General features: G+C 37.5%; 1 protein-coding gene across 2 annotated transcripts in view; it reads right to left on the bottom strand.

Annotated features, from left to right (window-relative positions):
- Nucleotides 1–3,556: 3,556 nt before the first annotated feature.
- grik3 (glutamate ionotropic receptor kainate type subunit 3) overlaps nucleotides 3,557–25,500 on the bottom strand; it is a 96,881-nt gene continuing 74,937 nt past the window's right edge. The window contains exons 11-16 of one of the 2 annotated variants that reach the window (XM_080896113.1): nucleotides 21,321–21,544; nucleotides 16,691–16,809; nucleotides 10,977–11,194; nucleotides 7,961–8,186; nucleotides 7,463–7,713; nucleotides 3,557–6,891 (exon numbers count right to left, since the gene is read on the bottom strand). In XM_080896113.1, the coding sequence (XP_080752239.1) occupies nucleotides 6,412–6,891; nucleotides 7,463–7,713; nucleotides 7,961–8,186; nucleotides 10,977–11,194; nucleotides 16,691–16,809; nucleotides 21,321–21,544 (1,518 nt within the window). In that variant the 3' untranslated portion in view covers nucleotides 3,557–6,411. The remainder of the gene's footprint in view (nucleotides 6,892–7,462; nucleotides 7,714–7,960; nucleotides 8,187–10,976; nucleotides 11,195–16,690; nucleotides 16,810–21,320; nucleotides 21,545–25,500) is intronic. The other variant, XM_080896114.1, reaches the window with a different exon arrangement.

Here is a 25,500-nt window from a genome sequence, read left to right as displayed (position 1 = left end):
TCTGTAGCTCCACTCCACTTTGGAGCAAGCTCATATGCAGTGTGTGAACTGAAACATTTGTAGTATTGAGGTTTTCCACATTTTTCCTAAGAGTGGACTCAGAATATTGGCCAGCCCTCAGTCCTCATGAACATCAATGAGCCTTGGCTGCACATGAATATGGCACAGATTCACCAGTTGTCTTTCCTTGGACCATTTTTAGTATGTTGGCTTCTAACCACTCCATACCGAGAACACTCCAAAAGACCTGCTGTTTTTGAGGTGCTTGGACCCAGTCATTTTGTCATTACAATTTGGCGCTTTTAAAAGTTGCTCAGATCCTTACACTTGCAGTTTTCCCTGCTTCCAATACACTGACTTTAAGAACCGTTCTCCAACTGCCTAATATATCACGTCCCTTGGCAGGTATCATTGCATAAAGACATTCGCATTGCCTGTCTTTGGTTTTACTGTTGTGGCAGACATTTGAGAATGATCTCTGTACAGTACATGGTATTGAAAAGGTGCTGCAAAGTACTAATGTCATTTATTAGCTTAGCTAGTCACAACATGGACACCAGTATGAAAAATTAGATCGGAGATGTCAGCACTGACACACAACAGAATGGACTGTTTTGTAGAGTGAAAAACTGTTAATGAGGATGATATCAGTTTCGCTGCATTGTGCACCAGGAACCACTGTCTCTTAAATCATTATACTGTATATAAATGACACAAGAGTAGTTGTCCAGGATGTCATTTTCTCCCTGCAGGTCCAACAACAAACACATTACCGAATTAAAAAAAAACCTAAACACATATTTACATAAGCTATCTCAGGTTAAAGCACATTTGACTTATACATGATAATTTCAATAAAGAATACCTTTCTACTTTTGAAACACTAAAGGGAAATAATATTTTTGAAGGTTTGTTTAATAGAGTGTTGCAATGGTTTTATCAGCAAGGCCCACTTGAGATCAAATTGGACTGTATGAATATGACTCATGAACTAAAACGAGTTCGACAAACCCTCCTCTAGATAAATAATTTATGGCTCAACATTGGGCTGCAGGCCATTAACATTAATTTGAACACAGAATATCCATCAGAATGAAAAAATAGAAAAAAAATGTAATTTTTCCTAAAAGCCTCTCCAACATAATTAAACAACACTGCATGTAACAGCTTTTTAATTGATTTGTTTTTTTATTAAATCCATTTAGTGATTGTGTAGTTTATTCAGAAAGTGTAATTTCTTAACATCTGTTGAACTACTTCCAGAGATAATCCAGAGTGCTGCACTACCAGTCCAGATTCCAAGATGATCTCAAAAAGTATTTATCAGTCTCCCAAATTCTGTTTTATGCTCTCTAAGTTTCTCATATATGACTTGGGTTCTTTTATCTAGTGGAGTTTTACTCATTATTTGCTCTTTCTTCACTTCTGTTTCTCAAATCTTTGAGGCTACCCAACTGTTTTAGAATCATTTTCTTTATTTAATTTTTTCATAGTCTCGTAATCTTTTTTTTCTCCTCACTTCTGATGCCCTTTCACATCTCTCTTCATCAGTCTAGCTCCCTTTCTCTCTAAGTTTCCCTCTCTCTTTTACATACCCTTGATGCATTCCTGCTGGCCCTAGTCTGTCCAAAGGGATTAATTGATAGTGAGAGATAATAAATCTTCCCATTAGGCGCAAGGCCCCAGCCCATCGCTCATTATGCACCTGCTGCTCCTCAACGGCATGGCCTGGGGTTTCCCCGGCTTTTTTAACACACACATCTGCCATCCCAACGCCAGCAAGGTTAATCTCTTTCTCTCTATCGTAGCAGATTGGCTCTCTCTCAAGACACATACTTGTTCATGCATGAAAGCCATTTAAAGCACACATGTCTATTTATTCTTTCTCTTCTTGTTTTTTTTCTCAGAGTTGAGAAGCTTGGATATGTGCACGCTGTTGTATGCAAATGCAACAATCTAGAGAATTTGAAAAAAGACCAGCATACAAGATCTTCAACTAAATAGGAAATATAACAATCTAGAATATGGATACTTATAGAATATGTCAAGTCTTCAGGTGTTTCAAAATGTCTCAGTTTCAGCACATAGACCTGTTTTGTTAAGAATGTATAATCTATGTTGTCATTTTTCTATGTTCTGTTATGATATGATCAGTTTTGTTTTACTGTTGCAAATTATACACTTTTTGGCCACTTTACTAGGTTATTTTTTCTTTTAGAGTGCCGCGGTTGTTAGTGCTAGGCCATTTGCTCTCACTATTTTAGACACAGCTGATCTACTGGGATTTCCCCGCATAACCATATGTAGAATTTACAGAGAATCTGGAAAAGAAAAAAAATAGAGAGAGGCATTTCTCTGGGTGAAATCCTTCATTGAGGTCAGTGGAGAATGGCTAGAGGGTTTGAGCAAATAGGAAGCCAACAGTAACTCAAATAACCGCTTGTTACAACCAAGTTTTAGTGTTAGGGTTGAATATTCTTTAAATGCCACAGCCTACTGAGCCACCCCTCATTATGCTTTGCTAAGAAAATTGGAAATATTTCAGCTAAGAAAATTGGTAATGTTATAAAATATAGTATATAAGGCAGAGTGTGTACAATTTTAATGAGCTTGAAAGATAATGATCACTTTTATTCTTCAACAAAGCCTGAACTCTTCTAGGCAAGCTTTTCTGCAATTTCTTTTAGTCTTCAGGAAGAGTTCTCAAAGGGAGTGCCAAAGAGTTTGGTCTTTGATGGATTTTTTTCATATTTCTTAGGGACATGCTTTTAAGATACTATTTATCAAGTAAGCATGTGATGCTATCATGTCAGCATGGACCAAAATCCATAAAGCATGTTTCCAGCATCTTGTTGGCAAAAGGGGACCAACCTGTTAGTAAGAAGGTTACCTACTAATGAATATACCAGTGAATATATTTTTGAATATTAATCTTATTTTCTATAGAAGGCATTTGGCTAAGATAACTTGCTTTATGCCATCCTATTATGCAGCCTTTCAGTTTGATTTCAAATCCTCGAATGTTGCCTGAAAGCATCAGATGTTGAGTCAAAGTCCTTAAACAGTGGGCACTGACTTCTCTTTCCACACATGGTTGTTTGTATTTGCAATTAGACAATATATTTTCATCATCATCGCTTGCTGTTATACATTTTTGTTATGTCTTTGATGTTTCCTTATGCATTCTGCATAATGGCATAATGCATAGTCACTAACAGGTTCTTCATAATGATAATCAAAATCTGATTCGAGGAAATTGAATCTAATCCAGTAATTTTGGGCACATCTGCAAGCTTTCTAACACGAAGCAACCAAAATCACAGAAATGCAAATAGTACCTTGAATGTGAGACTCACTGCAAAACGTTTAACTGCAACTCTGAATGTGTTGATACTGAAAGCTCAAAGATATTCAGTGATAACATGCTAAAGCCACATCTTTAGCACGATGGAACATCACTAATCAGTCAGTAGATCAACAGATATAAATAGTTTGTATTTTTATTTAAAACCTCATATAACCCATACAGCAAACTGTACAATTGAATTATTCACAGTGTGTTAAAAAGAAAATAATTCAGTAGCTTTTATATAGTATTTTGTCGATTTTCCCCATGTTTTACTCGGCTGTGGGTTATTCTAATGTTCTTTTAACACATACAGTTACTAGGAAAACAAAATCTTTTTTTCCTTTTTTTTTTTACAAAACCTTACAAAAACTATATTCATAGAAATTCTGCATGTCCACAAAGAAAACCCTGGTTGGCACCAACATATTTATCATATTGTTTGAGAGGTTTTCTGCCAAATGATAGAAGCTTTGCAACTGAAAAGAAAGGTATACATAAGAAGGCATACCATCATGACTGCTAGAAAATCAAAATTCATATCACACACTGCTAATGGAACACACTTTTCTCCCACATTTCTTACAAGTTTGTGTAAAATGACATTATTCACATTAATTTATTTCTTAAAAAACATATATATTCAGTAATCAAACTGACTGGATCAGCCAAATCCGAAACCCTGTTGTAATTCCAACTAATCGGATGACATTTTGATTTACTTTCACATATTACAGACGTGAAAAGCAATCTTGTCTTTCAATAACCTGCATGAAAAGCTACAGTTCACATGAGGGTAACAGTAACGTAGCAGAACCATGTATCAACCACAGCCGTACCTTAGACCAGGTTGTCATCAGGATTTCATGAAGAGTGAAGGTCCGGGTTAGGGTTACGTAATATAATCCTACTCTAAAACAATGTCCCCCAAATTCTTAGGAAAGCTCAGCATTTCCATTTCATTTTCACTTCATAGAAATATTCTCGCCATCATATAAGAAGATTTACATACTGTATATTTTTTCCATCCGGATGATATTAATCCAATATACCATATCATATAATGCATTTCTTTTAAATAAATTTAAAAAAGGTGTGGGGCTATGGATTTGGGGTAAAGTGAGGAAGTAGTTAAAATTGACCTCTCTAATGAAATAAATAGCATCTAGAACATATTTACCTGTTAACAGAATTCATTTATAACAGTATAAATTTAGCAAAATACATTTTCTCCTGCTGATTTTATCTACATATTCTACTTTGCAGGAGGGAATTGATAAAACAATAATACAGTCAATCTCTACCAAATCAATGCTTAGTATTACAGACTGGAGTTTCCTTGAATCATAGATAGTTACAAATTACTATTTTGTTGTTGTTGTTGTTGATGTTGTTTCTGCGTATCAACAATTTAAACCTCACAGAGGTTTGCTGTTCATTCAGCTTTCAGGCGACAGCAGCTCACAGACTCCTCGAATCTTTCTTGGGCACGACACTCGCTTTAGATACAGTATAGCATACAGTATATGAGCACACAAAACTGTGATCTGTCACCACATTGTCTTTCAGTATGTTCACACACGACACGTATGAATTCAGTCCACATCAGGTAATTGAAAAGAAGAATACGGACGTTCTGGTCGCAGATGACCTTCAGAATCTTGCTTTGCTCATTTAAACCCAAACTTATGCCCAGTATATATAACGCAAACCAATCATTTGTCCAAAAAGCCTGCAGATCACACAGATGAATGGAGTGTTTAAAATGTCAGAAGCAGTTGGGACATTCAGTGGTCCTGTGGCACATTCAGACACAGACCAAACACATATTTTAGTGAATATGTCATGCTTAAATGCTTGAAAAAAAAAAAACAACAACAAAAAACCCAAACAAAACAAACTCTGTCTCTCAGTTGTAATATAAACAGAAATGCCTGAACTAATGCCCTTCAGCCCAATCAAGAGTTAGAGATTTTAGAAAAACTGCAGGCTGCCACAACTAGTCAAAACTGCTTCAATATTTTCAGTATTATTATTAAAACTGTTTGACATTTTTGACTTTTGAACAGGAAATTGATCAATAAGTTTTCCTGTGTTGTTTGTGCAATAATTGTTTTACATTACATTTTGATAAACATTTTTTTTTAATCTAAGTTGGTTTGCTTAACCATAAAATATAATGTATTTAGGATACCTATTACCCTGCATGGTTTGAACAAATATTACAACAAGATTATTACAACAAAATTTAAAACGCTCCAATTTGCTTTTCATTGGACTTTTCATTGGATGCAAGATTTGTGCTCCTAAGTGAACCGTTCTGCCCCATATGCTAATGTAAATGCTTCTACTGAATCATCATATCTTTGGCAATCATCATTTTAAGTTAATAAAATTTAGTCATGTACAAAATTATTAGACACAAAAGGTATTACTAGGACCATTATAGCAAGGTTGTATCTCTCGTTTTTTAATACATCTCAACAATCCACTTTGCATCAGTGACTATGATTGCTTGTGTCTATCAATATAATTAATTACAAATTACAACTAACTTAATTGCTCAACTTTTAACTAGCCGTCCACCAATAACAATACTGCACATACTAAATTAGTTTTCCTATACCTTTTGACTCAATGACAACCATTAAAGCCCAGACAACAAGTTTGAGGTAACATTATTTTTTGCTGTCTGAGGCCATTTAGGAGTGTGTAAATCAATCAATTGGGTAAAGGTAGAAACTCAATTTTTGCATGTGGCAAAACTGAACTTCAATCAGATCTCCTTCCATTCTTGTATTGTATATCTTTCATTTATTGCCATTGTCCATAGAGCCATTCTTCTCGCTGTGTTCTGCTAAGTTTTTTCAGCCTGATTCAGGATTCCTTGAACATTGTGTTTTTTTTTCCTTGTGTTTCTATGTTGCGCACGTAAACATCAGACTTGAAACTGATTGAGTGTATATACTGTTTCCTTTCTCAGGAATAGGCTTTTTTTCTTTTCTTAGAACCTCACTGAATCCTGCTTTTACCTCTTTCAGTTTGGATTACAATGGTGAATGTTGTCATACCTGTGTGGCTGATGCTGCCATTTTCAGTTGCCCATGTTTTGTTAGTGTTCCCATGTCACTGTGGTTAATGCTGTATCTGGTGATCCCATCTATACCATTGTCTCTAGTCACTGGCAGTGCCCCTGAAACATTGCTCAGCAGGCTCTTGCCCTGTGGGGAACACATTGTCACGGGAACACAGGAGTCATCCCAGTGCTGCAGCTCATGTTGTCCTTTCCTGGGAGTCGTCGGTCGTTGTAGGCGTGCATGTTGATCACTGCATCCGTCTTCACCATGACTGGAGGCTGAGGTTTGTGTTTCACCCGTCTCTCGCAGGTGAACGACAGTCTGATCTCGTCCACCATGGCACTGCACAAAGACCTCTGGGCAAAAAGGGAGGATGCGGAGAGGGCAGCGAGAAGGAGAAGAGGGGAAAGGGACGGGGGGTAAATGCCTTAGCTTTAAATTGTTCTGACAGCAGAGAGTGTCGGCAGTCTAAGGAGCACAAAATGGATAAAAACATTTATGTTGGGTTAATTCTGGTATGTTTGCATTGTGTGCATGTGCATGGCTGTCATCAATATCAAACTGCAACACCACCCCGCGTTCACACAATTCATTGTTTCTGTGTCAAAAAAGTTTGGTGTGAGAACATGCAACTATTTTCTTAACATGACTCAAATTAATGATTTACAACAGCAAAGGCGCTCATGATATTCTGACATCGCCAGTGACTAATAATGGATTACGTCTCTATGCTCCAATTTGCAATTATGCTTGTTAAAATAAGTAAATGTTGTGGTGTTATGGCCAAGTCCTCCTGGGGATTAGCCAAAGGCATGCAAATCCTTTTATAACATGTTTGAACGAAAAAGCCATGAATAGAGCACAGCTTTGGTTTAGCGGCTATATGGAACGCAGCAAAATAACAAAATGGCACATGCACCAACTTCTTAGCAAAAAGGTGAATCAAATGCTAGTACAGTGTAATTAAATTAATTTCTAAGTAATTTTCCATGCATACTTAAAAAAATATATTCTTCTGTTAATTTATGAGGACATATACCTGCTCACGTTCCGCAGTCTTCCGTAGTTTGTAGATGAATTCAGCAATTGCCACAAAAACAGATAGCACTAGGCCAGATGCCAGCACAATGAATATACCACCCAGGTTCTGGATACCCATGGGGCCTGTTTCGCGATGCCGTTCATCCAGGCAGCTGCTCCCACTCCACCACTTCTCCTTTAGCATGTGTAGGCGCCCATCCTCCAAGATGCTTAGGATTGCTATGGAGATTTTGTCTCTGTACGGAGAGCCTGGAAGCAACATAAGGCCTATTTTACTTTGGAAGAAACACCAGCTGGACTCTGTGATAATAAGGTTCATAAACATGCTGTGACACACTCTCACTAGTAGCTTAAAAAAAAGTTTTATGTTGCTGCCACATCTGAATAGTAATACCTCAACCTCCTTCTTCAAAAAGTAACACATAACTTTTGAAAACTTTTCAATTTTTATAACTTCTAGTCTCAAATATACTCGTTAGCCATTTAAAAGTCCTACCGAGGGGAGTGCCGATGCCGTAGCCTTTGCTGTCGATAAGTCCTCCCACCTGTGTCAGGTTACAGTTCCTTCTAGTGATGTAATCAATAGTGGTGGACTCCGTAATGAGGGCATAGTCTGACTTCAACACCCTCTGAATACCATCTTCAATAGACTTCACCAGTGAAGTTCTTGGCCGGCTGCTCATAAAGGCCCACATCTTCTCAAAAGTAGAAACTCTAGATTTCTGTAAAGGATGAAAAGATGCAGTTTTTAAAAAGTGACTCATTTTAACAGTTCCCTAGCTGCAGGCGAGAGAAAGTAGCTAAAAAAAGTACAATGCTTCTGCCACTAAAAAAAAAAAATCAATTTTAAATAAATAAATTTCAGATGTTAGATGCCCCAAGGTGTTAAATCTGAAAATACTGCTAACCATAAAATCTCTCTAGTCCCTCTGGAAGAAAAACTTAGGGGGATTTTTTCTCCTTCTTTTAAAAAAAATTGAATAGAAAATGTCAGAGATGACACTTGTTCATTTACAGCACTTAACAATACAGTTTCTTAGCTTGTGATCAAATAGATTTAAATGATTACCCATATCTTCTTTGTCACAAGATTAAAGGACAGTAAATTAAAGCTCTGTACATATCTGTCCTCATAAGTGCTACTGAAGCAGCAATAATAGACAGCCTTGCCATTAGTGTTACATCGGGCTATGTGGTATTTCATGCAATTTTCTAGGAGGTCACATTTATGCCATGTCTAATCCTAGATAATTACTATTTAAAGAGTATAAGCCATTTCAAATTGTGAAAGATGCCACTATAAGAAGCCCTCTATTATTGTTAACTGCAGTATAAGCACAATCTTGGCTGCTTAAAACTGAGATATGATAGTCTGATATTAAAGCTTTAAAGTACCAATTAAGATGTATGGCAAATGCTGCCAAGTTGGCATCTTACCATATGGTAGCTTAGTACGGCTTATTTGTGTTACAGCAGTGTGTAAATTACGAATGACTCATAATAAAGAACGTCTCCCCATCTTTCCCCAGTGAACAATGGGAGCTACATCAGGCATTTTTTCAGCCTATCATTAGTAGGTGGTAATAGTCATAGACAGGCTCCTTAGTGCACTTGTTTTAATCCAATGGGCAGCTCATAAGATAAGTTCTGGCCTATAGTGGTTGACTCTTTTTCTAGAGAAACGAAACATTTGCTACAACACTATTATAATTTCACGATCATGATTTGAAAGCTGTCTTATTCTGGATAAATGTAAAACTAGACTTAGATTGTGTTATAAATGTGTTGAAATAATCATCCATCCATCCATCCATTCGCTTCCGCTTATCCTTTTCAGGGTCGCGGGGGGCGCTGGAGCCTATCCCAGCTGTCATAGGGCGATGGGCGATCGTGGCTCAAGAGTTGGGAGTTCGCCTTGTAATCGGAAGGTTGCCGGTTCGAGCCCCGGCTCGGACAGTCTCGGTCGTTGTGTCCTTGGGCAAGACACTTCACCCGTTGCCTATTGGTGGTGGTCAGAGGGCCCGGTGGCGCCAGTGTCCGGCAGCCTCGCCTCTGTGGCTACAATGTAGCTTGCCATCACCAGTGTGTGAATGTGTGCGTGAATGGGTGGATGACTGGATATGTAAAGCGCTTTGGGGTCCTTAGGGACTAGTAAAGCGCTATATAAATACAGGCCATTTACCATAGGGCGAAAGGCGGGGTACACCCTGGACAGGTCGCCAGTCTGTCGCAGGGCTAACACACAGGGACAGACAACCATTCACACTCACATTCACTCGCACATTCACACCTAGTGGCAATTTGGATTATCCAATTAACCTATCCCCACAAGCTGCATGTCTTTGGATGGTGGGAGGAAGCCGGAGTACCCGGAGGGAACCCACGCAAACACGGGGAGAACATGCAAACTCCACACAGAAAGACCCCGGCCTGATGGTGGAATTGAACTCAGGAACTTCTTGCTGTGCGGCAACAGTGCTAACCACCGTACCACCGTGGCTTAAATTATACACAATCTCAATACAATCTTAATCCCCAAATGGTAGTAACAGAAATCATCTGGTATCACAATCTTTTGGTAGCTTTTTTGACCTCAGTCCTCTGTATGTGCAGCACACAGCACGTGTGACTCCATCCAGAGCAAAGCTACGAACAGTTGAATATATTTTTCTAAATAAGTTTAAGACCAAATGCATCCATTTGCAGAGGCTTTATCTGCTCCCTGGTCTCATCAGTATTTATCATGCTTCTCTGCCTCATTGAGTTAACATCATTAAGCCGTTCTGTAAGAGCAAGTAGGAGCAGAGGGCACGTGAGTCTTGGATAATTATACACCTGTGTCACCTATTTATGATGCAATAATCACAACCGTGATTATCAAAGTATTGAAACTGATCAAAAATAACAGTTTTACATTGGAAAAAGTAACATAAATACAGATTACTTCTGCATACATGGTAAACTGCGATTATGGTGATACTCCTTTACATAAGCAAAATGCAATTCGATTAATCATCAGCACATCAATATTGTTTTCAATGTAAACATTATCAACAGAAAATATGCATAAATCAAACTCGACAGTGAAGACTAAAGTATTCATGAACTAAAATACAGGATTTGCAGGGCAACAAAAAAAACTAGGGCAGGCCCTGAAAAAGTATTCGTTTTTTTTTTCTTTATTCCAATTGAATATCATAATCTTATGTGTCTTCAATAGAAATGTGCAGTGTTTTCATTTTCTTACTCTGAGAAACTGTAACTCTGTTACATGTGTTATTCAGCACCACAGCAGCAGAAGCATCTGAAGCAACGCTCAAAATAATGAAATAAAGTCAAGACCCTTCAGGCAATCGCTGAAACTTCGGAATAAAAAAACATCATCTGGAACACATCAAACGGTGTAGAGAAGTGGAGAAACTAAAAAGAAAAAAAGCCTTTGCTGTGGGAATTAAAATGTAACTGAATTTATATGTGTAATATAATTCTGATAATAATACTACCATTTGTACCTTGAAGAAAGACATCGTTGCACCATCTTTGACCACGCCGTACTCGATTTTGGTCTGCTTGGCAATGTCGTCAGCTGAGTCCACAGGTGAATCCATTCTTTCCACAGTGAGGAAAGCTGCTAAATTAGCTGTATAGGATGATATGATGATGAGCGTGAAGAACCACCAGATCCCACCAATTATCCTGGTCGACAGGGCTTTGGGCATCAATTCTGAGCCTGTAGGCAACGTAGAGTGAGAGACTATTAAACAATTAGCTATATAAAACTGTACATGCCAACAGTGTAACTCAGGGGTGCCCAATCCCAGTCCTCGAGAGCTACCGTCCTGCAGCTTTTAGATGCATCCTTGTTCCCACACACCCGAATCAAATGAATGGCTTGTTATCAGGCCTTTGCCAAACATGATGGCATGCTGAAGAGGTAATCAAACCATTTGATTCAGCTGTGTTGGAGTAGGGATGCATCTAAAAGCTGCAGGATAGTAGCTCTCGAGGACTGGGATTGGGCAGCCCTGGTGTAACTGAATAAAACAAATGCAGTGACATGACCATGCATTTTTGTTAATTGGTCTGCAAATATTTTTGGCAGTGCCACTAGTGTTGATCAAGGTACTGTCAATGAGGAAATGGAAACTGATGCGAGCTTGCCAGGTTAGCCACACTCTAAGCTTAGAATTCAAAAATGGCAGATCAGATCAGTAAAACTGTATGGTGCATAGAGTTTTACATTATTTTTATTTATTTATTTTTTCAAGCAAGATGAAAATGAAATAATTGATGTGTTTGATTGTATTCAGTCATCAATATTTTCTTAAAGTCAGCTTTGGTAAAGCAACTGCAAAAGAACTTAATCTGTGAAAAAATAGGATGTGAAATCTGATGAAAAGCTTATTTATTTATACCCTCATGGCATTTCATAACTTATCATTTCTTTACATTGAGGTATTGTGTCAAATCATCAACACCAGTATAAAAATGAGAAGAAAATAAAGGTAAGCTATAATACCTAGCCGGACTGACAGTGCACCTCTGCATCAACCTCGACTTTGAGTGGTCCTCTGCTGAGTAATACTATGTTTACAATGGCTCACTGACTGGTGTTAAAGTTACTTTATATCTCATCTCTGACAACCTTTAAAATACCCTTGTGCTTTGTGCACTCTGTTACTTTACTGAGAAGATTTACGAGGGCAATTCTGAAGAGTAACAAGCCTACAGAAGAGGGGCAGAGTGGTCAGCTCTTTAACCTCTTCTACCAAATTTGATTGGATTTGTCCTTTGTGGTCTGACAAAGACTCTGCCTGGTTACAAACAAGGGAAGCCAGTAGCATCCTTTAATTCACTATGACTTCAGAGATGGAAGATCCAGATGCATTCTCTTGTTGCACTAAAAATGAAGTGAAGCAACGTGTAACTCAATTGAATTCCACACTATAAAGCGCTGCTGTCAGCAGGGAGCAGTATATGGTGCTGTATCAGAAAACTCTAATAAATACAAAAAGCAGATCAGTCATGTAGTGCCAAGGAAATAAAATGGTGTCAATATACCATACAGTTCTTTGAAGGTCTCTTGTAAACCGAGGAAATAACAAAGTACTTTCTGGGAGAACAATACAGATCCTATGAGTAGCCAGCGGTTCATATCTTGGTGTCCAGGAGCTACACTGCCTTTTTTGACATTTCAGAAATGTTTCCTTTTTTAGTGATCAATTAACAAAGTAACAGATGAAACAATGTGTGTATTGATTAATATTTTACTATTTTGCAACAAAACATTTTACTTCTGGTTAGCTTTCTCTTGCATCCAGTATATATCTAATGCTAAGCTAATTAGCATTATGGCATTTTTTTTTCTAAACTTTCTCAGAAGAAATGTCGATATGGTTATTTCCATAACCAATTAAAGTATTTCTAAAAATATATACAATATATATTACAAACAGTGTATATATTATGTTTAACAAGCAAAAAAAATGGTTTTAAACTAGTTAGCTAACCTAGCTAAAGCAATATCAATAGCCTATTAATCTTTAGCTGAAATAAAAATTCACTGTCCCTTGATGTATACATTTTCCAGTAAAAAGCGGTGAAACTTCTCGTATTATATTGCATACTCTCAAAAGAAAATATCATATTTTACGAGTTAAAAATTAACTCATAAGGGCTTTTTAGGCGATAGAGACTAAAAATGTTTAAGATTTTCCTTAATAACTCACAGACTGCTTCCAAAACACTAGCAATGTTTTGATAAAATTAACATACATGTGCACTAACTAAAGGTGAAGTTGATATCTTTTCACTAATAAAGACATGACTATAATATTTTAATTCTATAGGCCACTGAAAAAAATACATCAAACTAACACATTAGGCTTTGTCTCAAACAGGAGTAGTCAGCAAAATAATTACATTGCTGTAGTACTATAATAATTTATCTTTAAAAAAATGTTTAGCCTATATACTTTCAATTTAATATAGATTTTGAGTACTGCAAGCTATAACTTCAAGGTAAAAATGTATTACTGAAATACACTGATGACTGTGACATTACAGATGTTTAATCTGGTAATTAAAATAAACTGACAATACAGCATCCAATCATTTGGATGTATTTATTTGTGTAATGCATTATATAGCATTTATATTGATATATTTTTGTTATTATAAAATAAAAAAAAATTAAATTTAAATGTATATTATCAAAATATTTTCATTTTCTCATGGTAAGGTATGTCATCATCACAAACAAGCATGATGCCTACAATTGTAAATGTTAAAACATGTCACAGTTGTGTCTTCTTACCATTGCATCAGATCTCTCCTATTGCACATTATAAAGTTCTTATCGCCGATACAGCAAAGCAAATCCTTTCTCACTACAGCATTTGATTTGCTATACTTTGCTAATTCCACTTAAATGTGAGCAATAACAATGCTTCAAAAACTATGGTCATCGCTTAATATTGAAAAAAAAAATAGCCCGGCTGATTTTTGAAAGTTAATTTGAACTGAATTATGTAAAAATTGTAGTGTTGCATTTTTAAGTCGTAAGATTATGCATTATGCAGTACTAGTTTCGGTTGCTCTCTTGTTCACAAGAGGTCGCCACAGCAGGTGGCTCCGGATTTTTGATTTATTTTGTTTCCTGATGCAACCCTACAGGGATTTGCATCTCCTGCCGGAATGGAACTAGAAATCTTTCACTTGTTATTGAAGGTCTGCATTATAGAGGCATTTTGATTCTATATTAATATTATAATGTTACGAGTTCTATATCATGTTGAATGAATCTATTTTGAAATAGTTGTTTGAGTTGTAAAAGGATTTTTCCTTTGTTTTGTAAGCTAATGCATGATAAATATACCATCTCTATAGCTGCTACTAACATCTCAACATACATTCATCAAAACACAATAATTAAGAAGTCTCTTTGACAGTATGATGTTATTTTCTTCTCAATAAACGAACATATTGCTTTGCATCTAATAATGCCTTTTGAGTTGTCATCCTTTGGGGGGGAGAGTAAGAGTTTCTCTTTGAATTTAGAAATGCATCGTGCTAAGTATGATGCACCTGGTTTTTTGGAGTGTTTCTTCCCGCAAGCAATGTCTCACCTCAACACTAGCACTCGGCTTTCCCATGAGAATAGCTACCTGCACTTAGCATTCTCTTCTACGGAGTCAGACAAAAACTCCTTTTCCAAGCTTGAGGCTTTTACTTTTACTTAATTGGTTTAAAATAAGGACACTTGTGAATGGAAATGTTTGTCCCATTGCACGCAAAGTAGGCTAAGTTAATTTTGATGCCATTCTAAAAAAACAAGATACAAAAAAAAGCAAGGACACTGCTCCAGTTTCTCAACCAGAGTGAGAGAAACCCACCTCAATGTAATAATGTGTAAATAACAAAATAAAGAATGCTATATTTAAAATTTCAAAACAAAAAAATCATGGTAAACATACATTCACAATCCTATTTATATTATGCAGGGAGATGTGCTTTAATTAATAAAGAAACGATGTCATCACAAATATCAGAAACTGCATTGCAGTGCTTATTTTGCAGAAGCCACTTTGCAAGAAACGTTCAGACATGATGTGAGCAAAAACCTACCGAGACCCCAGGAACACATCTGAAGCACACAAAGTGTTTGCTTTTGCACCTCCTCATATTTTATGTTCTTTGTGTTGTCTAGGACACCTCCCTCCCACAGACAAGCTGGTAGATTTTTTTTGGATTTTCTCAAACACGTCCATTTGCATTTTAAACATGTCAAGGAAATGGCTTCCGTCTCAGCTGCTGTCACTGTGTTTGGCAGACAAGCAAGGGAAGTCTGTTTATGTGACACAGACAAAATATAACTCGCTGCAGATCCCACCGTGCAGCATGTGTGCAAGGTACCATAGCACAAATGTGTGTCACCGAATCCCAGAATCAGTCTGCGTCGTCGCTTTTTTTCACGTCGATGCATTAAATGTTGAAATATACGTTTGACTGTACCTCTTTAAAAATTCACGGAGAAACAGTTATTGGAACACTAACCTTATATTAACTTGATATCCTGGTGTGAAGAAATTTATTCAATGAACTATGAAGAGCTGATTAGCAGCAGACGCAGCTCTAGTCAGCTCCAGCAGGCTAAATAAGAAGAACTGGAGCTGAGGCATTTACAGACAACACTCTATGAATTATAATGAAAAATTCTCCCCAGTTTAGTTTAATAATATAGGCTACTAACTAGCTCATTTTGTTTTGATTTTCTTTCTCCTCTCCCTTCCAGCCCACTGGTGCTATACTCATAACCCTCTGACTGCACCAGCAAATTGGCAGTGCTGCTATGCAGTTTCACAAGAGTGCCGCCGAATTTCTGTGCTTAATGAATTGCTGAATGTGTTTGCTATCCTTACGGGCAAAGATCCACTGCCGAGTCTCACTAAGCCTCCTTGATTTGTCTTGTTACACTGAGGTTAAACATTTTTGTTACGTTGGTCTTTTTCTCCACAGTTGACTTCATTATGTTATTTCTGGGCCTTTATTTGCCTACCTATCCCTTTCAGGGACACCTAGCAATGGCCTAACAGCAAACACTTATTTATATCCCTCTGCTTTTACTTAATAATATTACATCGACAATACGCTTTTTGATCTGACACTAAAATATATGATGACTGAGTTCAAAATTATAAGGCATCAACAGTGACATAAGTTGGTGGGCTACTTGTTGGACAGTTATAATTGAAGCATATGGATTCTCTACACCCGGCCACTCTTAGCGCAAGCCAAGCAGTGCTGAACACGTCACAGCAGCCAGTTCGAGCATAGCTGACAGCTGGCATTTGTCAAACATGTTCCTCAACTTACCCTTTGCGTCCTCAACATTCAGAAAGCTCTTGAGCAGGGCCAGTGACTGTGTAACATGGAAATAAATGCAACGATGTGTTCCACCCTTACCCGCCAATCTCTGACAAGTGTCTGGCACATACTCTTCCCTTTTTAAACAGCAGGTAGGTGACAACAGCTTCCCTTTGTCATGTAAGACTGAGCTCGGCAGTTGTTCTTGACAGGTAAATGTCTTATGAAACAGTCACGGAATGGAAATCATGGAGCTTGTCAGTTAAGGAGGCAGAAAGTGGGAGGTGGTGGTGAAGAGAAAAGGAGGGTGGGGGTGACAGGATTGTTTCTGACAGGAAAGAGGATGTGTGCGCCGCCTTACCTTGTTGCATTAAGGAACCAACTCCAAACCAGAAGCTGTTGAGCAGGGTAAAGTTGTTCTCCACCACATCTGATCCAGGATTGCAAGGATGGGCGTCATACCATTCATATGGACTGAATCTGGGATTAAGAGAAGTTGGAAAGGAGTCAAAAACCTCTACCAGTCACAAGATCAAAGAACAATAGTATTATATCTTTTACATCATTCTTGAACAATGTTGAATAGCACTGCTATTTCAGAGTTTCATCTTTGGTTTAGAGTAAAAGAGATAATGATGCATTAGACAGCAACTCTACAAGCACTACTTAAAGCACGATTAATTGATTATTAGCAGCAAATTAAGCTGTAAATACGACCTTGGACTGATTATTAGCCTCTACAGTTGATCTGGTGAACATATAAGCAAACATCTGTCAAGCTAAGGATCAACACCAATAATCAATTAAGTAATTAATCTAGAATTTTGTCTCCATCATCTGCCTTAATTCTGGGTAGTAACTGTACAGCTAGTTTTAGGCCTTTTTTCACTAAGAGTAGCTCTCTGATAGTCTTTTAATAATACAAAGGAATAATGCAAGCAATAGATTTGTGGGCTTTAACACAAAAACAATGAGTTACAAAAACAAAGGGGAGTCACTATGGGGGACTCCGGAGTCGGTCGGTTATTTTGGCCACGAACATGGCCATAACGTCTGGGTGAAATATGTATTATATAGTTTATATGCAGTAGCTGGAATGGTTATATAGGTGCAAAAAAATTTTCAAACTATTATCAAATGTCACATCAAAAATTTAAATACACTGGTCCTAGTTTTTTAAGCCTTACCTCTGGAAACCCCCTTGACTTATTCCAACATGCTTTGTAGTTAAAGGTGACGATTGAAGCATTAAAATACAATTTTTCAGAGGGTGTAAAATGTCATGTTTGAGAATGTGAGGAATAAGGACCCCTGTGCAACTTTCCATATCTGTGACACCCACCCTCCACCCCATGCAACTTTACTGCACAGGAGGACAGAGGCTGGGAAAAAGTATTAATATTAACTATATTTTATTCTGACGTCCTCGTGGCAAGAATTGTGTCATCATTACCCCGACGTGTCTTATTTGCTAATGTGGCAGAATATGGCATTAGACATAATGAGTAACTAAAACAGTCCACTGACTCTCCTATACTGAATCTTTGGTTGCATATTTCTGTTCTGAAGGGATATGGCAGGAATAATCTAGAAAGATTGAATTAACTAGAATGTATATTATGAAAAGACTAATAGACTTCAATCTAATTACACAGCGCAGAAATATTTTCTAATATGTCAGCAATCTATTTTAATCTGAGGGCGAACTGAACCGATGGGTAATCATGAAATAGACAGAGGCTTTTCCAGGCGTCATTCATTAATTCTAGTCTTATTTAGGCATCCAGATATATGAACTGATGAACATTAAAAGACTGTATTTGCCCACTGTGATCTTGCCTAAGTGTTGTTTCCCATAGACTAAAATGACAACAGCCACATATACTCACCAGTGTTACTATCTTTAAGTGTTTCCATTAGCATTCGCGACTCATCTGCCCTTAATAACATGTGCAGACATCAAAGAGGCCTTGGGCAGCTGTTGTACAAATGTGGTGCTCTCTAACATTTTAATGAATTCCTTCAGTCTCATTTTGTTTTACTTTAATCTTAAATTGAAAGCCTTGGCCATGTAATATGTGATAGAGGCTTGGAAAATAGGAGAGATTTTTGCAGCCAAAATATACACGAACAGGACTTAAACAGGACACAAATGAGGAAAACCAGAATGCCTTTTTTCATTATTTCAGAGCATCTCCTACATAGGCAATGTGAGAGTACTGATTCAATCCTCCTGATTTCTCTGCTAATGTCTAAAAAGGTTGTGCTGTCAACCAGGGCCATAAGCATGTTTCAGACTTCATGCAGCAGCCTACATGCAGTAGAGTGATGCTGCGGAACAAGGTACTCTCCCGGGTAGGGACTGCAAACGACAGTTTTTTGGATTCATTCAATACATCATGTGTTGCTGATATATGTTATTAGATTTACTAGTTGTGATTTTAGTAAAAAGGGAAACTCTAATACAACATTTTTTTTTGTAAATTCTCCTGTGGCCATACTTCCACTTGATGTGGACTTTTTGATCATATTTTCTCGCTGTAGTTGGTAGGTAGCCAAGCAAAAGTGTACGGATGACACAGTGGCTGAAGTATTAGAGATTTTGGTCTCACTTTGTTATACGTGTACCTTCTTTAGCTAAATGCACATGTCCCAAATAACCATTAATTTTCCACCATTACAAATGCAGAAAGCGACTATAGGTTCTGCTTTCCACAGTGTTTGATAATGTGGCTATGAGGGAAAATAAACTTCATTTCTACACGACCAAGAATATAGTTAGACCAACTGCATGCCCATAGAAATAATGACCTGGAGACAGCTTGGTAATTAAACGTAACAAAGCAAAAGCCTCATTTTTGCATTCACAAACATTAGCTTGCTAAATATATACTACTTCGGCACAGTTTTTAACTTTTTTGTCAATTTTTTTCTGTTGAAATGTTAGTGCTGCCAGTTATTAAATTACATCTATTTTCAGACTATAATAACAGCACTCCCTGTTGTCGGTGAATGATTTCAGTCTGGATCATTGGAGGACCAAATCAGCATCTGTGATTTATTCGATGTGGCGAGCAAAGCTTACCCAAAGACATGTCTTGCAATTAGCTCTAAATAAAGTTGATCTCATAGGAAGCACACAAATACCAAGACTAACTAGACAAGAAAAAAAAAAAGGCAAAATGCGCTGATATTGCAAACTGATTTAATGTAGCACATTTAATCTAAATACACCTTTGTGGTTCTAAGGATTGTAACATTTTTTTTTTAACAACAGTCTATATTTTTTATTTAATTCCCACAAAAGGACCAAGTTCTTAGTGAAAATCTAACGGTTTTAAAATCAACACATATATAGTGTTGATTCCAATCTTTGCCTGCAAACGCTGGATTTTGTGGTTAAGAGATTTGTTTTTAGGCAACAGAAGTAAATTGTATATTTGGGGGGGATATTTCTTTTTGAAAGTGAGACTGGCTCATGGAAATGAAGGAACAGGTCACCCAGTGCAAAAATGTGTTTTCTTTAAAAACAACAGAGCTCCTCAGCACAGAGGAATAAACTATAAAAGGCTTTGGAAACACAGGTAATCATTCTTAGTAGGATCTGTGTTTTGTCAGGTAATGGTCTTAGTGGATCTTTGAATGGATATCACTATTCAGATCCTTTGGATATCTCTGTATAATAAATGTAAACGGATCAAGAAGCCACGATATCTTTACATATTGAATATGTTGTGTAAAACCACACACTTGCTTAGTTGTGTGTGTTAAGCGTGTTAAACAGACAGTGAGAGTATAAATGCTCATCCACATCAACAAGTTACAGAGATTTTCAGATTTATTGGTGAGGCAATGTTTTTTCTTCGGATGTATTATCTTCAGGTTTTAAATGTGTGAGGCAAAAATATTCAGAAATCATCTCTAATTTTAATATATAGGCGATTTTTCCAGCACAGTGTTACAGCATAGTTTATATGCTATTTATCTGTGGATAAATAAGTGATCCTTCAAATCATAAATATTGTATTTCATATATTTCTAATATGTTTGTTATATTTATTTGCCTAATATCGATGACAATACACTGACGCAAATGTCCAGCATTTGAAATGGCCTATTTGTGCTTGGAGTAGCCCCCTCTCTGTTTTCTGTCATCTGCTTTATGCTCAATTATGACGCACTTTTAGGGATGCGACTCAGCTATCTAGGCCAGCCTTCAAAAACTTGATGCAACAATTTAAGATGATTTTGCACTTATGTGAAGCCACTCCAGAATTTGTTTGGTCTCACAACAGCAAATGAGGATAGAGTGCAGCTGTTTGCTCTCAAGCCCCTGAACTCCTTTCAGTGCTCGCTTTTCTATAACTTCCTCAAGCACCACTTTGCATGAGAAGCAGCAGGAAATACAGACAATGACACTAAAAAGATATTCATCATATTCATGACCAAAAAAAAAAATTTACAAGTGAGATACTTCTCACCCAATCAAACAGATAATCTCCCTCCATTAAAACTGTGACTGACTTGTACCAGCCTGGAAGTTCATTATTTATAATATATGTGAATGCTGGTGATCAACTATAAATAGCCTACTCTGATGCAATTTTACATCAGGTGTATATATTCTTTTCTTTTTGCATGGCTGAATATGACAATTATATATATTTTTTCTTATTTTAGCTCGAGGCGAAATGAGTACTTTTTGAAGGGTTAGTTCAAGATGCTTTGCCAATTCCAAAGACAGCACACAGGAAACAAGAAATTGCCCTCTGAATAGGACTTTGCAACTCAACTGGAGGTTTTTGTATTCCTCCCCAACTGCTGCGCTGAAGAGAGCCCATGCAGACAAAACTGCCTTGATCACTACCCAGCAACTAACGCAGTATGATGAACTGGCTTGGGTACTCGAACCCCAGTCTGTGATGATAGAGTAAATTACTATGTCTACTGGAAGACCTCACAGAGAAATAGCATGTAACTTTTGCACTTACCTGGCAATGACAAAAAGGACACAGCTAACACCCAGGTAGGCCAGGAGGATGTAGACCCATATGTCGGGAGTCATGGGGTTCAGGAAGGAGAAGAAGCCATTGTTGGTAGTATTGGGTTTGCGATACAAAATGCTGATGCCCATGCTCATGAAAGGCTTGGAGAAGTCGATGAATTTTTCACGTACATAAGTGATGGTGAGAGGAGCGACTGCCAAGTCTGCTCTCTGTATTAGGGGAAAAAAACACAACATTTATATAGATATTTATTGACTATATCAAGTTATCAAGTTATATCAAAGTAGACACATTTTCCCAATAGATGAAATGGGGTCCCATTTATGAGGCTTTATATAGTGTCACAAGAATGACATATGACACCATACAGCGTCATGCAGTGAACAAGGCTGAACATGTCGGGATGAGGTGCATTCACCTATTATATGTGTATGACTACATATTCTGGATGTTACCATTTGTATTGACTGCTCCCCTGCACCATGGCTGGACAGGAGGTTAATGAAACCAGCTGCTTAGTTCACGCTCGAATACCTCTTTCCTCCAAGAAACGACACAGCTCACAAGGGGAGGCTTTCTTTACTTTCTACATAGTGAGCAGTGGGAGAGAACCAGAGTTTGCTCATACATCAGTTCACCGTACAGCTTTTTAAAAATAAAATTAGGTCTCGTGTTTGCTTTGGAACTTTATGCAAAACTTCAAGACCTAGTCCTATGTGAATTAAACCTGCTAAACCTACGCAAACCTAATGAAATGAAAATTACCCAAATGATTCACCCATTCGACTTCTCTGTTCTTGGAACTCATCTATTATATAGCATACTCTGTGGTATGTTTGCTGATAGTTGATACCATAAAACAACTTTTATTCCAAGTTGTCCTCTAAGGATCTTGGGGCTGTTCTCAACATGAATTACATTTTCTCTGTGTCCTAGGCAGCTCTTCTATCAGATTCGTATGATAACTACCACATCGCAGTAAATAAAGGTTCGAATGACAACATTTTCCCTTTGCATGTGGCACTGCGGATTACATACTCCTGCAGTCCACGCCATGGTAGTTAAATGCACAGTGGCGTTTTCTGAAGAGACAGAAAAATGGGAAAACCAGCGCATCATGCTGTGTATCGGCTGTTTCTCTTAAACTATTCAAATTTGTAGATCACACACTGCTCCCTCTCTTCTCTACTGCCTTGAACCAACCTGCCACTCAACCGTAAAGTCAGCCAGCATGCGATTCCACAGATCCCTATGGAGGGCTAATATACATGCCGCCTGTCCTTGTTCTGCTTTGTGCTTACCAACACAAACTGGGCACAAGCAAGATAACCTGATAGTGCCCTGCTATGTGCCACATGGCTTGGTGTTATCTTGGTTTGCAGGTGGTGGGCGTCGTGGTGTTCTGTACCTAACAGCCTCGAGGATTCATAAAGTTACAACCATCATGATCTACATGTTTACAGCCCACTGAATGTACACAGAACGCAGAGTGCATAACAGTCTTAGTCTGTAGCTATTTATTACCGGTATTTTGCAAATGAATAAATATAGCACACTAAAAGGTCATTAACTAGTAATAACTGAACAACCAACATTTTATTTCTTGATGAAACACTTGGATGTAGTTTTTAGTACCAAAATATCTGCATTTTATAGTGGGTTATAAGGATTGCATAGGATGGACATATGTTGCTGCCATGTTGACCTTTTTTTTTTTTTTCTTAATTACGGATGCACTGATAATTGGTTGCAGCAAACGTCCTTGTTAGCTGCCACCAGCCTATCTGCAAACAAAATGATGTTTTCTGATGGCAGTGGCTGATGTTTATCTCTTGTGTCACATCAATTTCACGCTCACTGTATTTTCAAAGATAGTGCGTAAAGCTGAATGGGTTTTAAAAAAAGTTGATTTATGTTCATCAGGAAGTTTTCTTTGTTTCCAGTGCATGGAAAAAGTGAGAAAAATAAATAGATCCATGTCTGCTTCTGGTCAAACTGTTTGTTTGGTTTTTTTTCAAACGTGACTATCAATATGGGCTCTGAATTTCACAGCTGGTGCATCTCTGCCTTTTATGAAATATTTAGAGCTGATAGAAGTGCATACTGTGTGTTGCTTCAGTAGAGTGGGTTCTAATTGCAGAAACCCCCTCCTCTGAACTATGCAATGGTTACTGAAGATAACAGGCGGCAATTTCTGATATAGGAATGCTGAGGGAAGATAACACATACGGTATGCCTAGCCACTTTTACATGCATTTAAAAAACCGCTAGTGGAAAATAAATGCACAGTGAAATACATACAAAGCACATGAGCATAGATGTACCTCTTATACTATACAATGTAGTCTCGAAATATACAAAGGGTTAATTATGAGGCAGGGATGGTGTAATCAAGAAACTGTCACTTTGCATCAGCTGAAGGTTCAGAGTGTCGTGGCGTGTAACTGTGATTTACTCAAGGGTGCCTTGGCAGGCGGGACATGTTTTTGCTGTTGTGGCAGCTGAACTTTTGTCCTTGCAGCTATGGGTCTGTCACTGTCACCACCATATCACGCTGCTGTCTCACATAAAAAATAAATAAATAAATACAAAACTAAAGATAAAAATAACTAGCAATCAAAATGACACCTGTCCATCTAGCATATGCTGATCATAAGATTTTTGAGGCCTTGGAAAATGTGCTATTTAACTGAAAATAGGGTAACTACTTCTTGTGCAATAAATCTAATCAACTGTGTAGCAATGTAGACAAAGAGGAAGTGGGCTGACTATAATCTTCCAGTGTATCTGTCGAAGCAAAGATTAATTGCCATGACAGAAACAAATGATGTGTTAAGGACGCCTTTAAACATTTGCATCACAGCATGATTAAAGTGATCATCTATTGTGACTAAATCAAGTTTAACAAGGCCTGTTGCATCATTTAGCACCTTCTAAACAATGCCCTTTGGCACTGCAGTGAGCTTTGTGACTGCACAAAATAAAGCGCTACATGTTACACAATGCTAAATCGTTGCACTTGGCAACACTGCAGTTTCTCATTCAAGTCTCCAATTCTGTGGCGAGTAAATCATAACTGACTTTCATTTTCATACTAAAAAATATATACGGGTTTTATTCTATTTCTGCCACATGTAGCTATCAGTGTGAAAATCTCTGTAAGCTACAGGGATGAATGAATTTAACACTAAAACTTGCATTTTGTTCACTTAAACAGACAATTGTGCAATTATGCAATGCAGTGATGATTTGAGGGTACAGTGGGCAAGCTGATAGCAATAAAAGTACAAGTCTCGTGCTTCAGGACTATTTTTATCACTCAAAACCAACTATTTTCCCTGCTTTCTACCTAAGACCCTATCTCGCTAAGCCGCAATAAACTGTTATACAGCTTATCTATCTGTATCACAAGAGGGGAAGCAATGGGGGGCTAACATAAAGTAATTATAAATACACAGAGAAAAGATAAAAAATGTCAGCTACCTTCTGTATCTCATTGTTAAGAGAGAAACAGAAGAGGTGAAAACATTCTTTGTTGTTATCTGTTTTATAGAAATATCCTCCTTCCAATGCATGTATAGAAAAACAGAAACTTTCTGCACAGCATGTCTCAGTTTGACCCAAAGCAAAGAAAAAATACAGCTGCAGTATAGTTTGAAGAAATCTGTATCCTTACAGTTCTCCCATATCATCTCAGGGTCAGACCTCTTGAGCTTGCCTTAACGTTTACGTTTCAGGTCTGCTGAATTACGATCAGCTTATCCATACCAGTGGAGTAAGGAAAGCACTAGACCACAAAATAGAACTGACTAAAAATCCACAAAAAAATCGTCTTGCATCCTTGGCCATGTGATAAGAAGCAGTAAAAGCAATAACCAGCAGTATAGATTCCAATCTCCTCTTCTGCTGCTATTTACAAAAGCAATAGGTATAAAAAGGTTAAAATAGACCATATGTGTGCATCATAAAAGCATTTAAATCTATTCCTTTTTCCAATCTCTGTTACTTAAGAATTTCTCACTTTCTGTAGCTATAGACTAAATGGTGTTACATTGCTGTTTATGTGTGTTCAACAGCTTATGTTCATATTTAAGCTGAGTGCAAAGGTCGTAATCACCAGATGCCACAGTTTTGCACTGTTTTTTTTTTATTATTATTTTTTTTT

This window comes from Rhamphochromis sp. 'chilingali' (genome assembly GCF_963969265.1).
Source record: "Rhamphochromis sp. 'chilingali' genome assembly, chromosome: 11".
Lineage (NCBI taxonomy): Eukaryota > Metazoa > Chordata > Actinopteri > Cichliformes > Cichlidae > Rhamphochromis > Rhamphochromis sp. 'chilingali'.
This window is presented reverse-complemented; position numbering and strand designations above follow the sequence as displayed.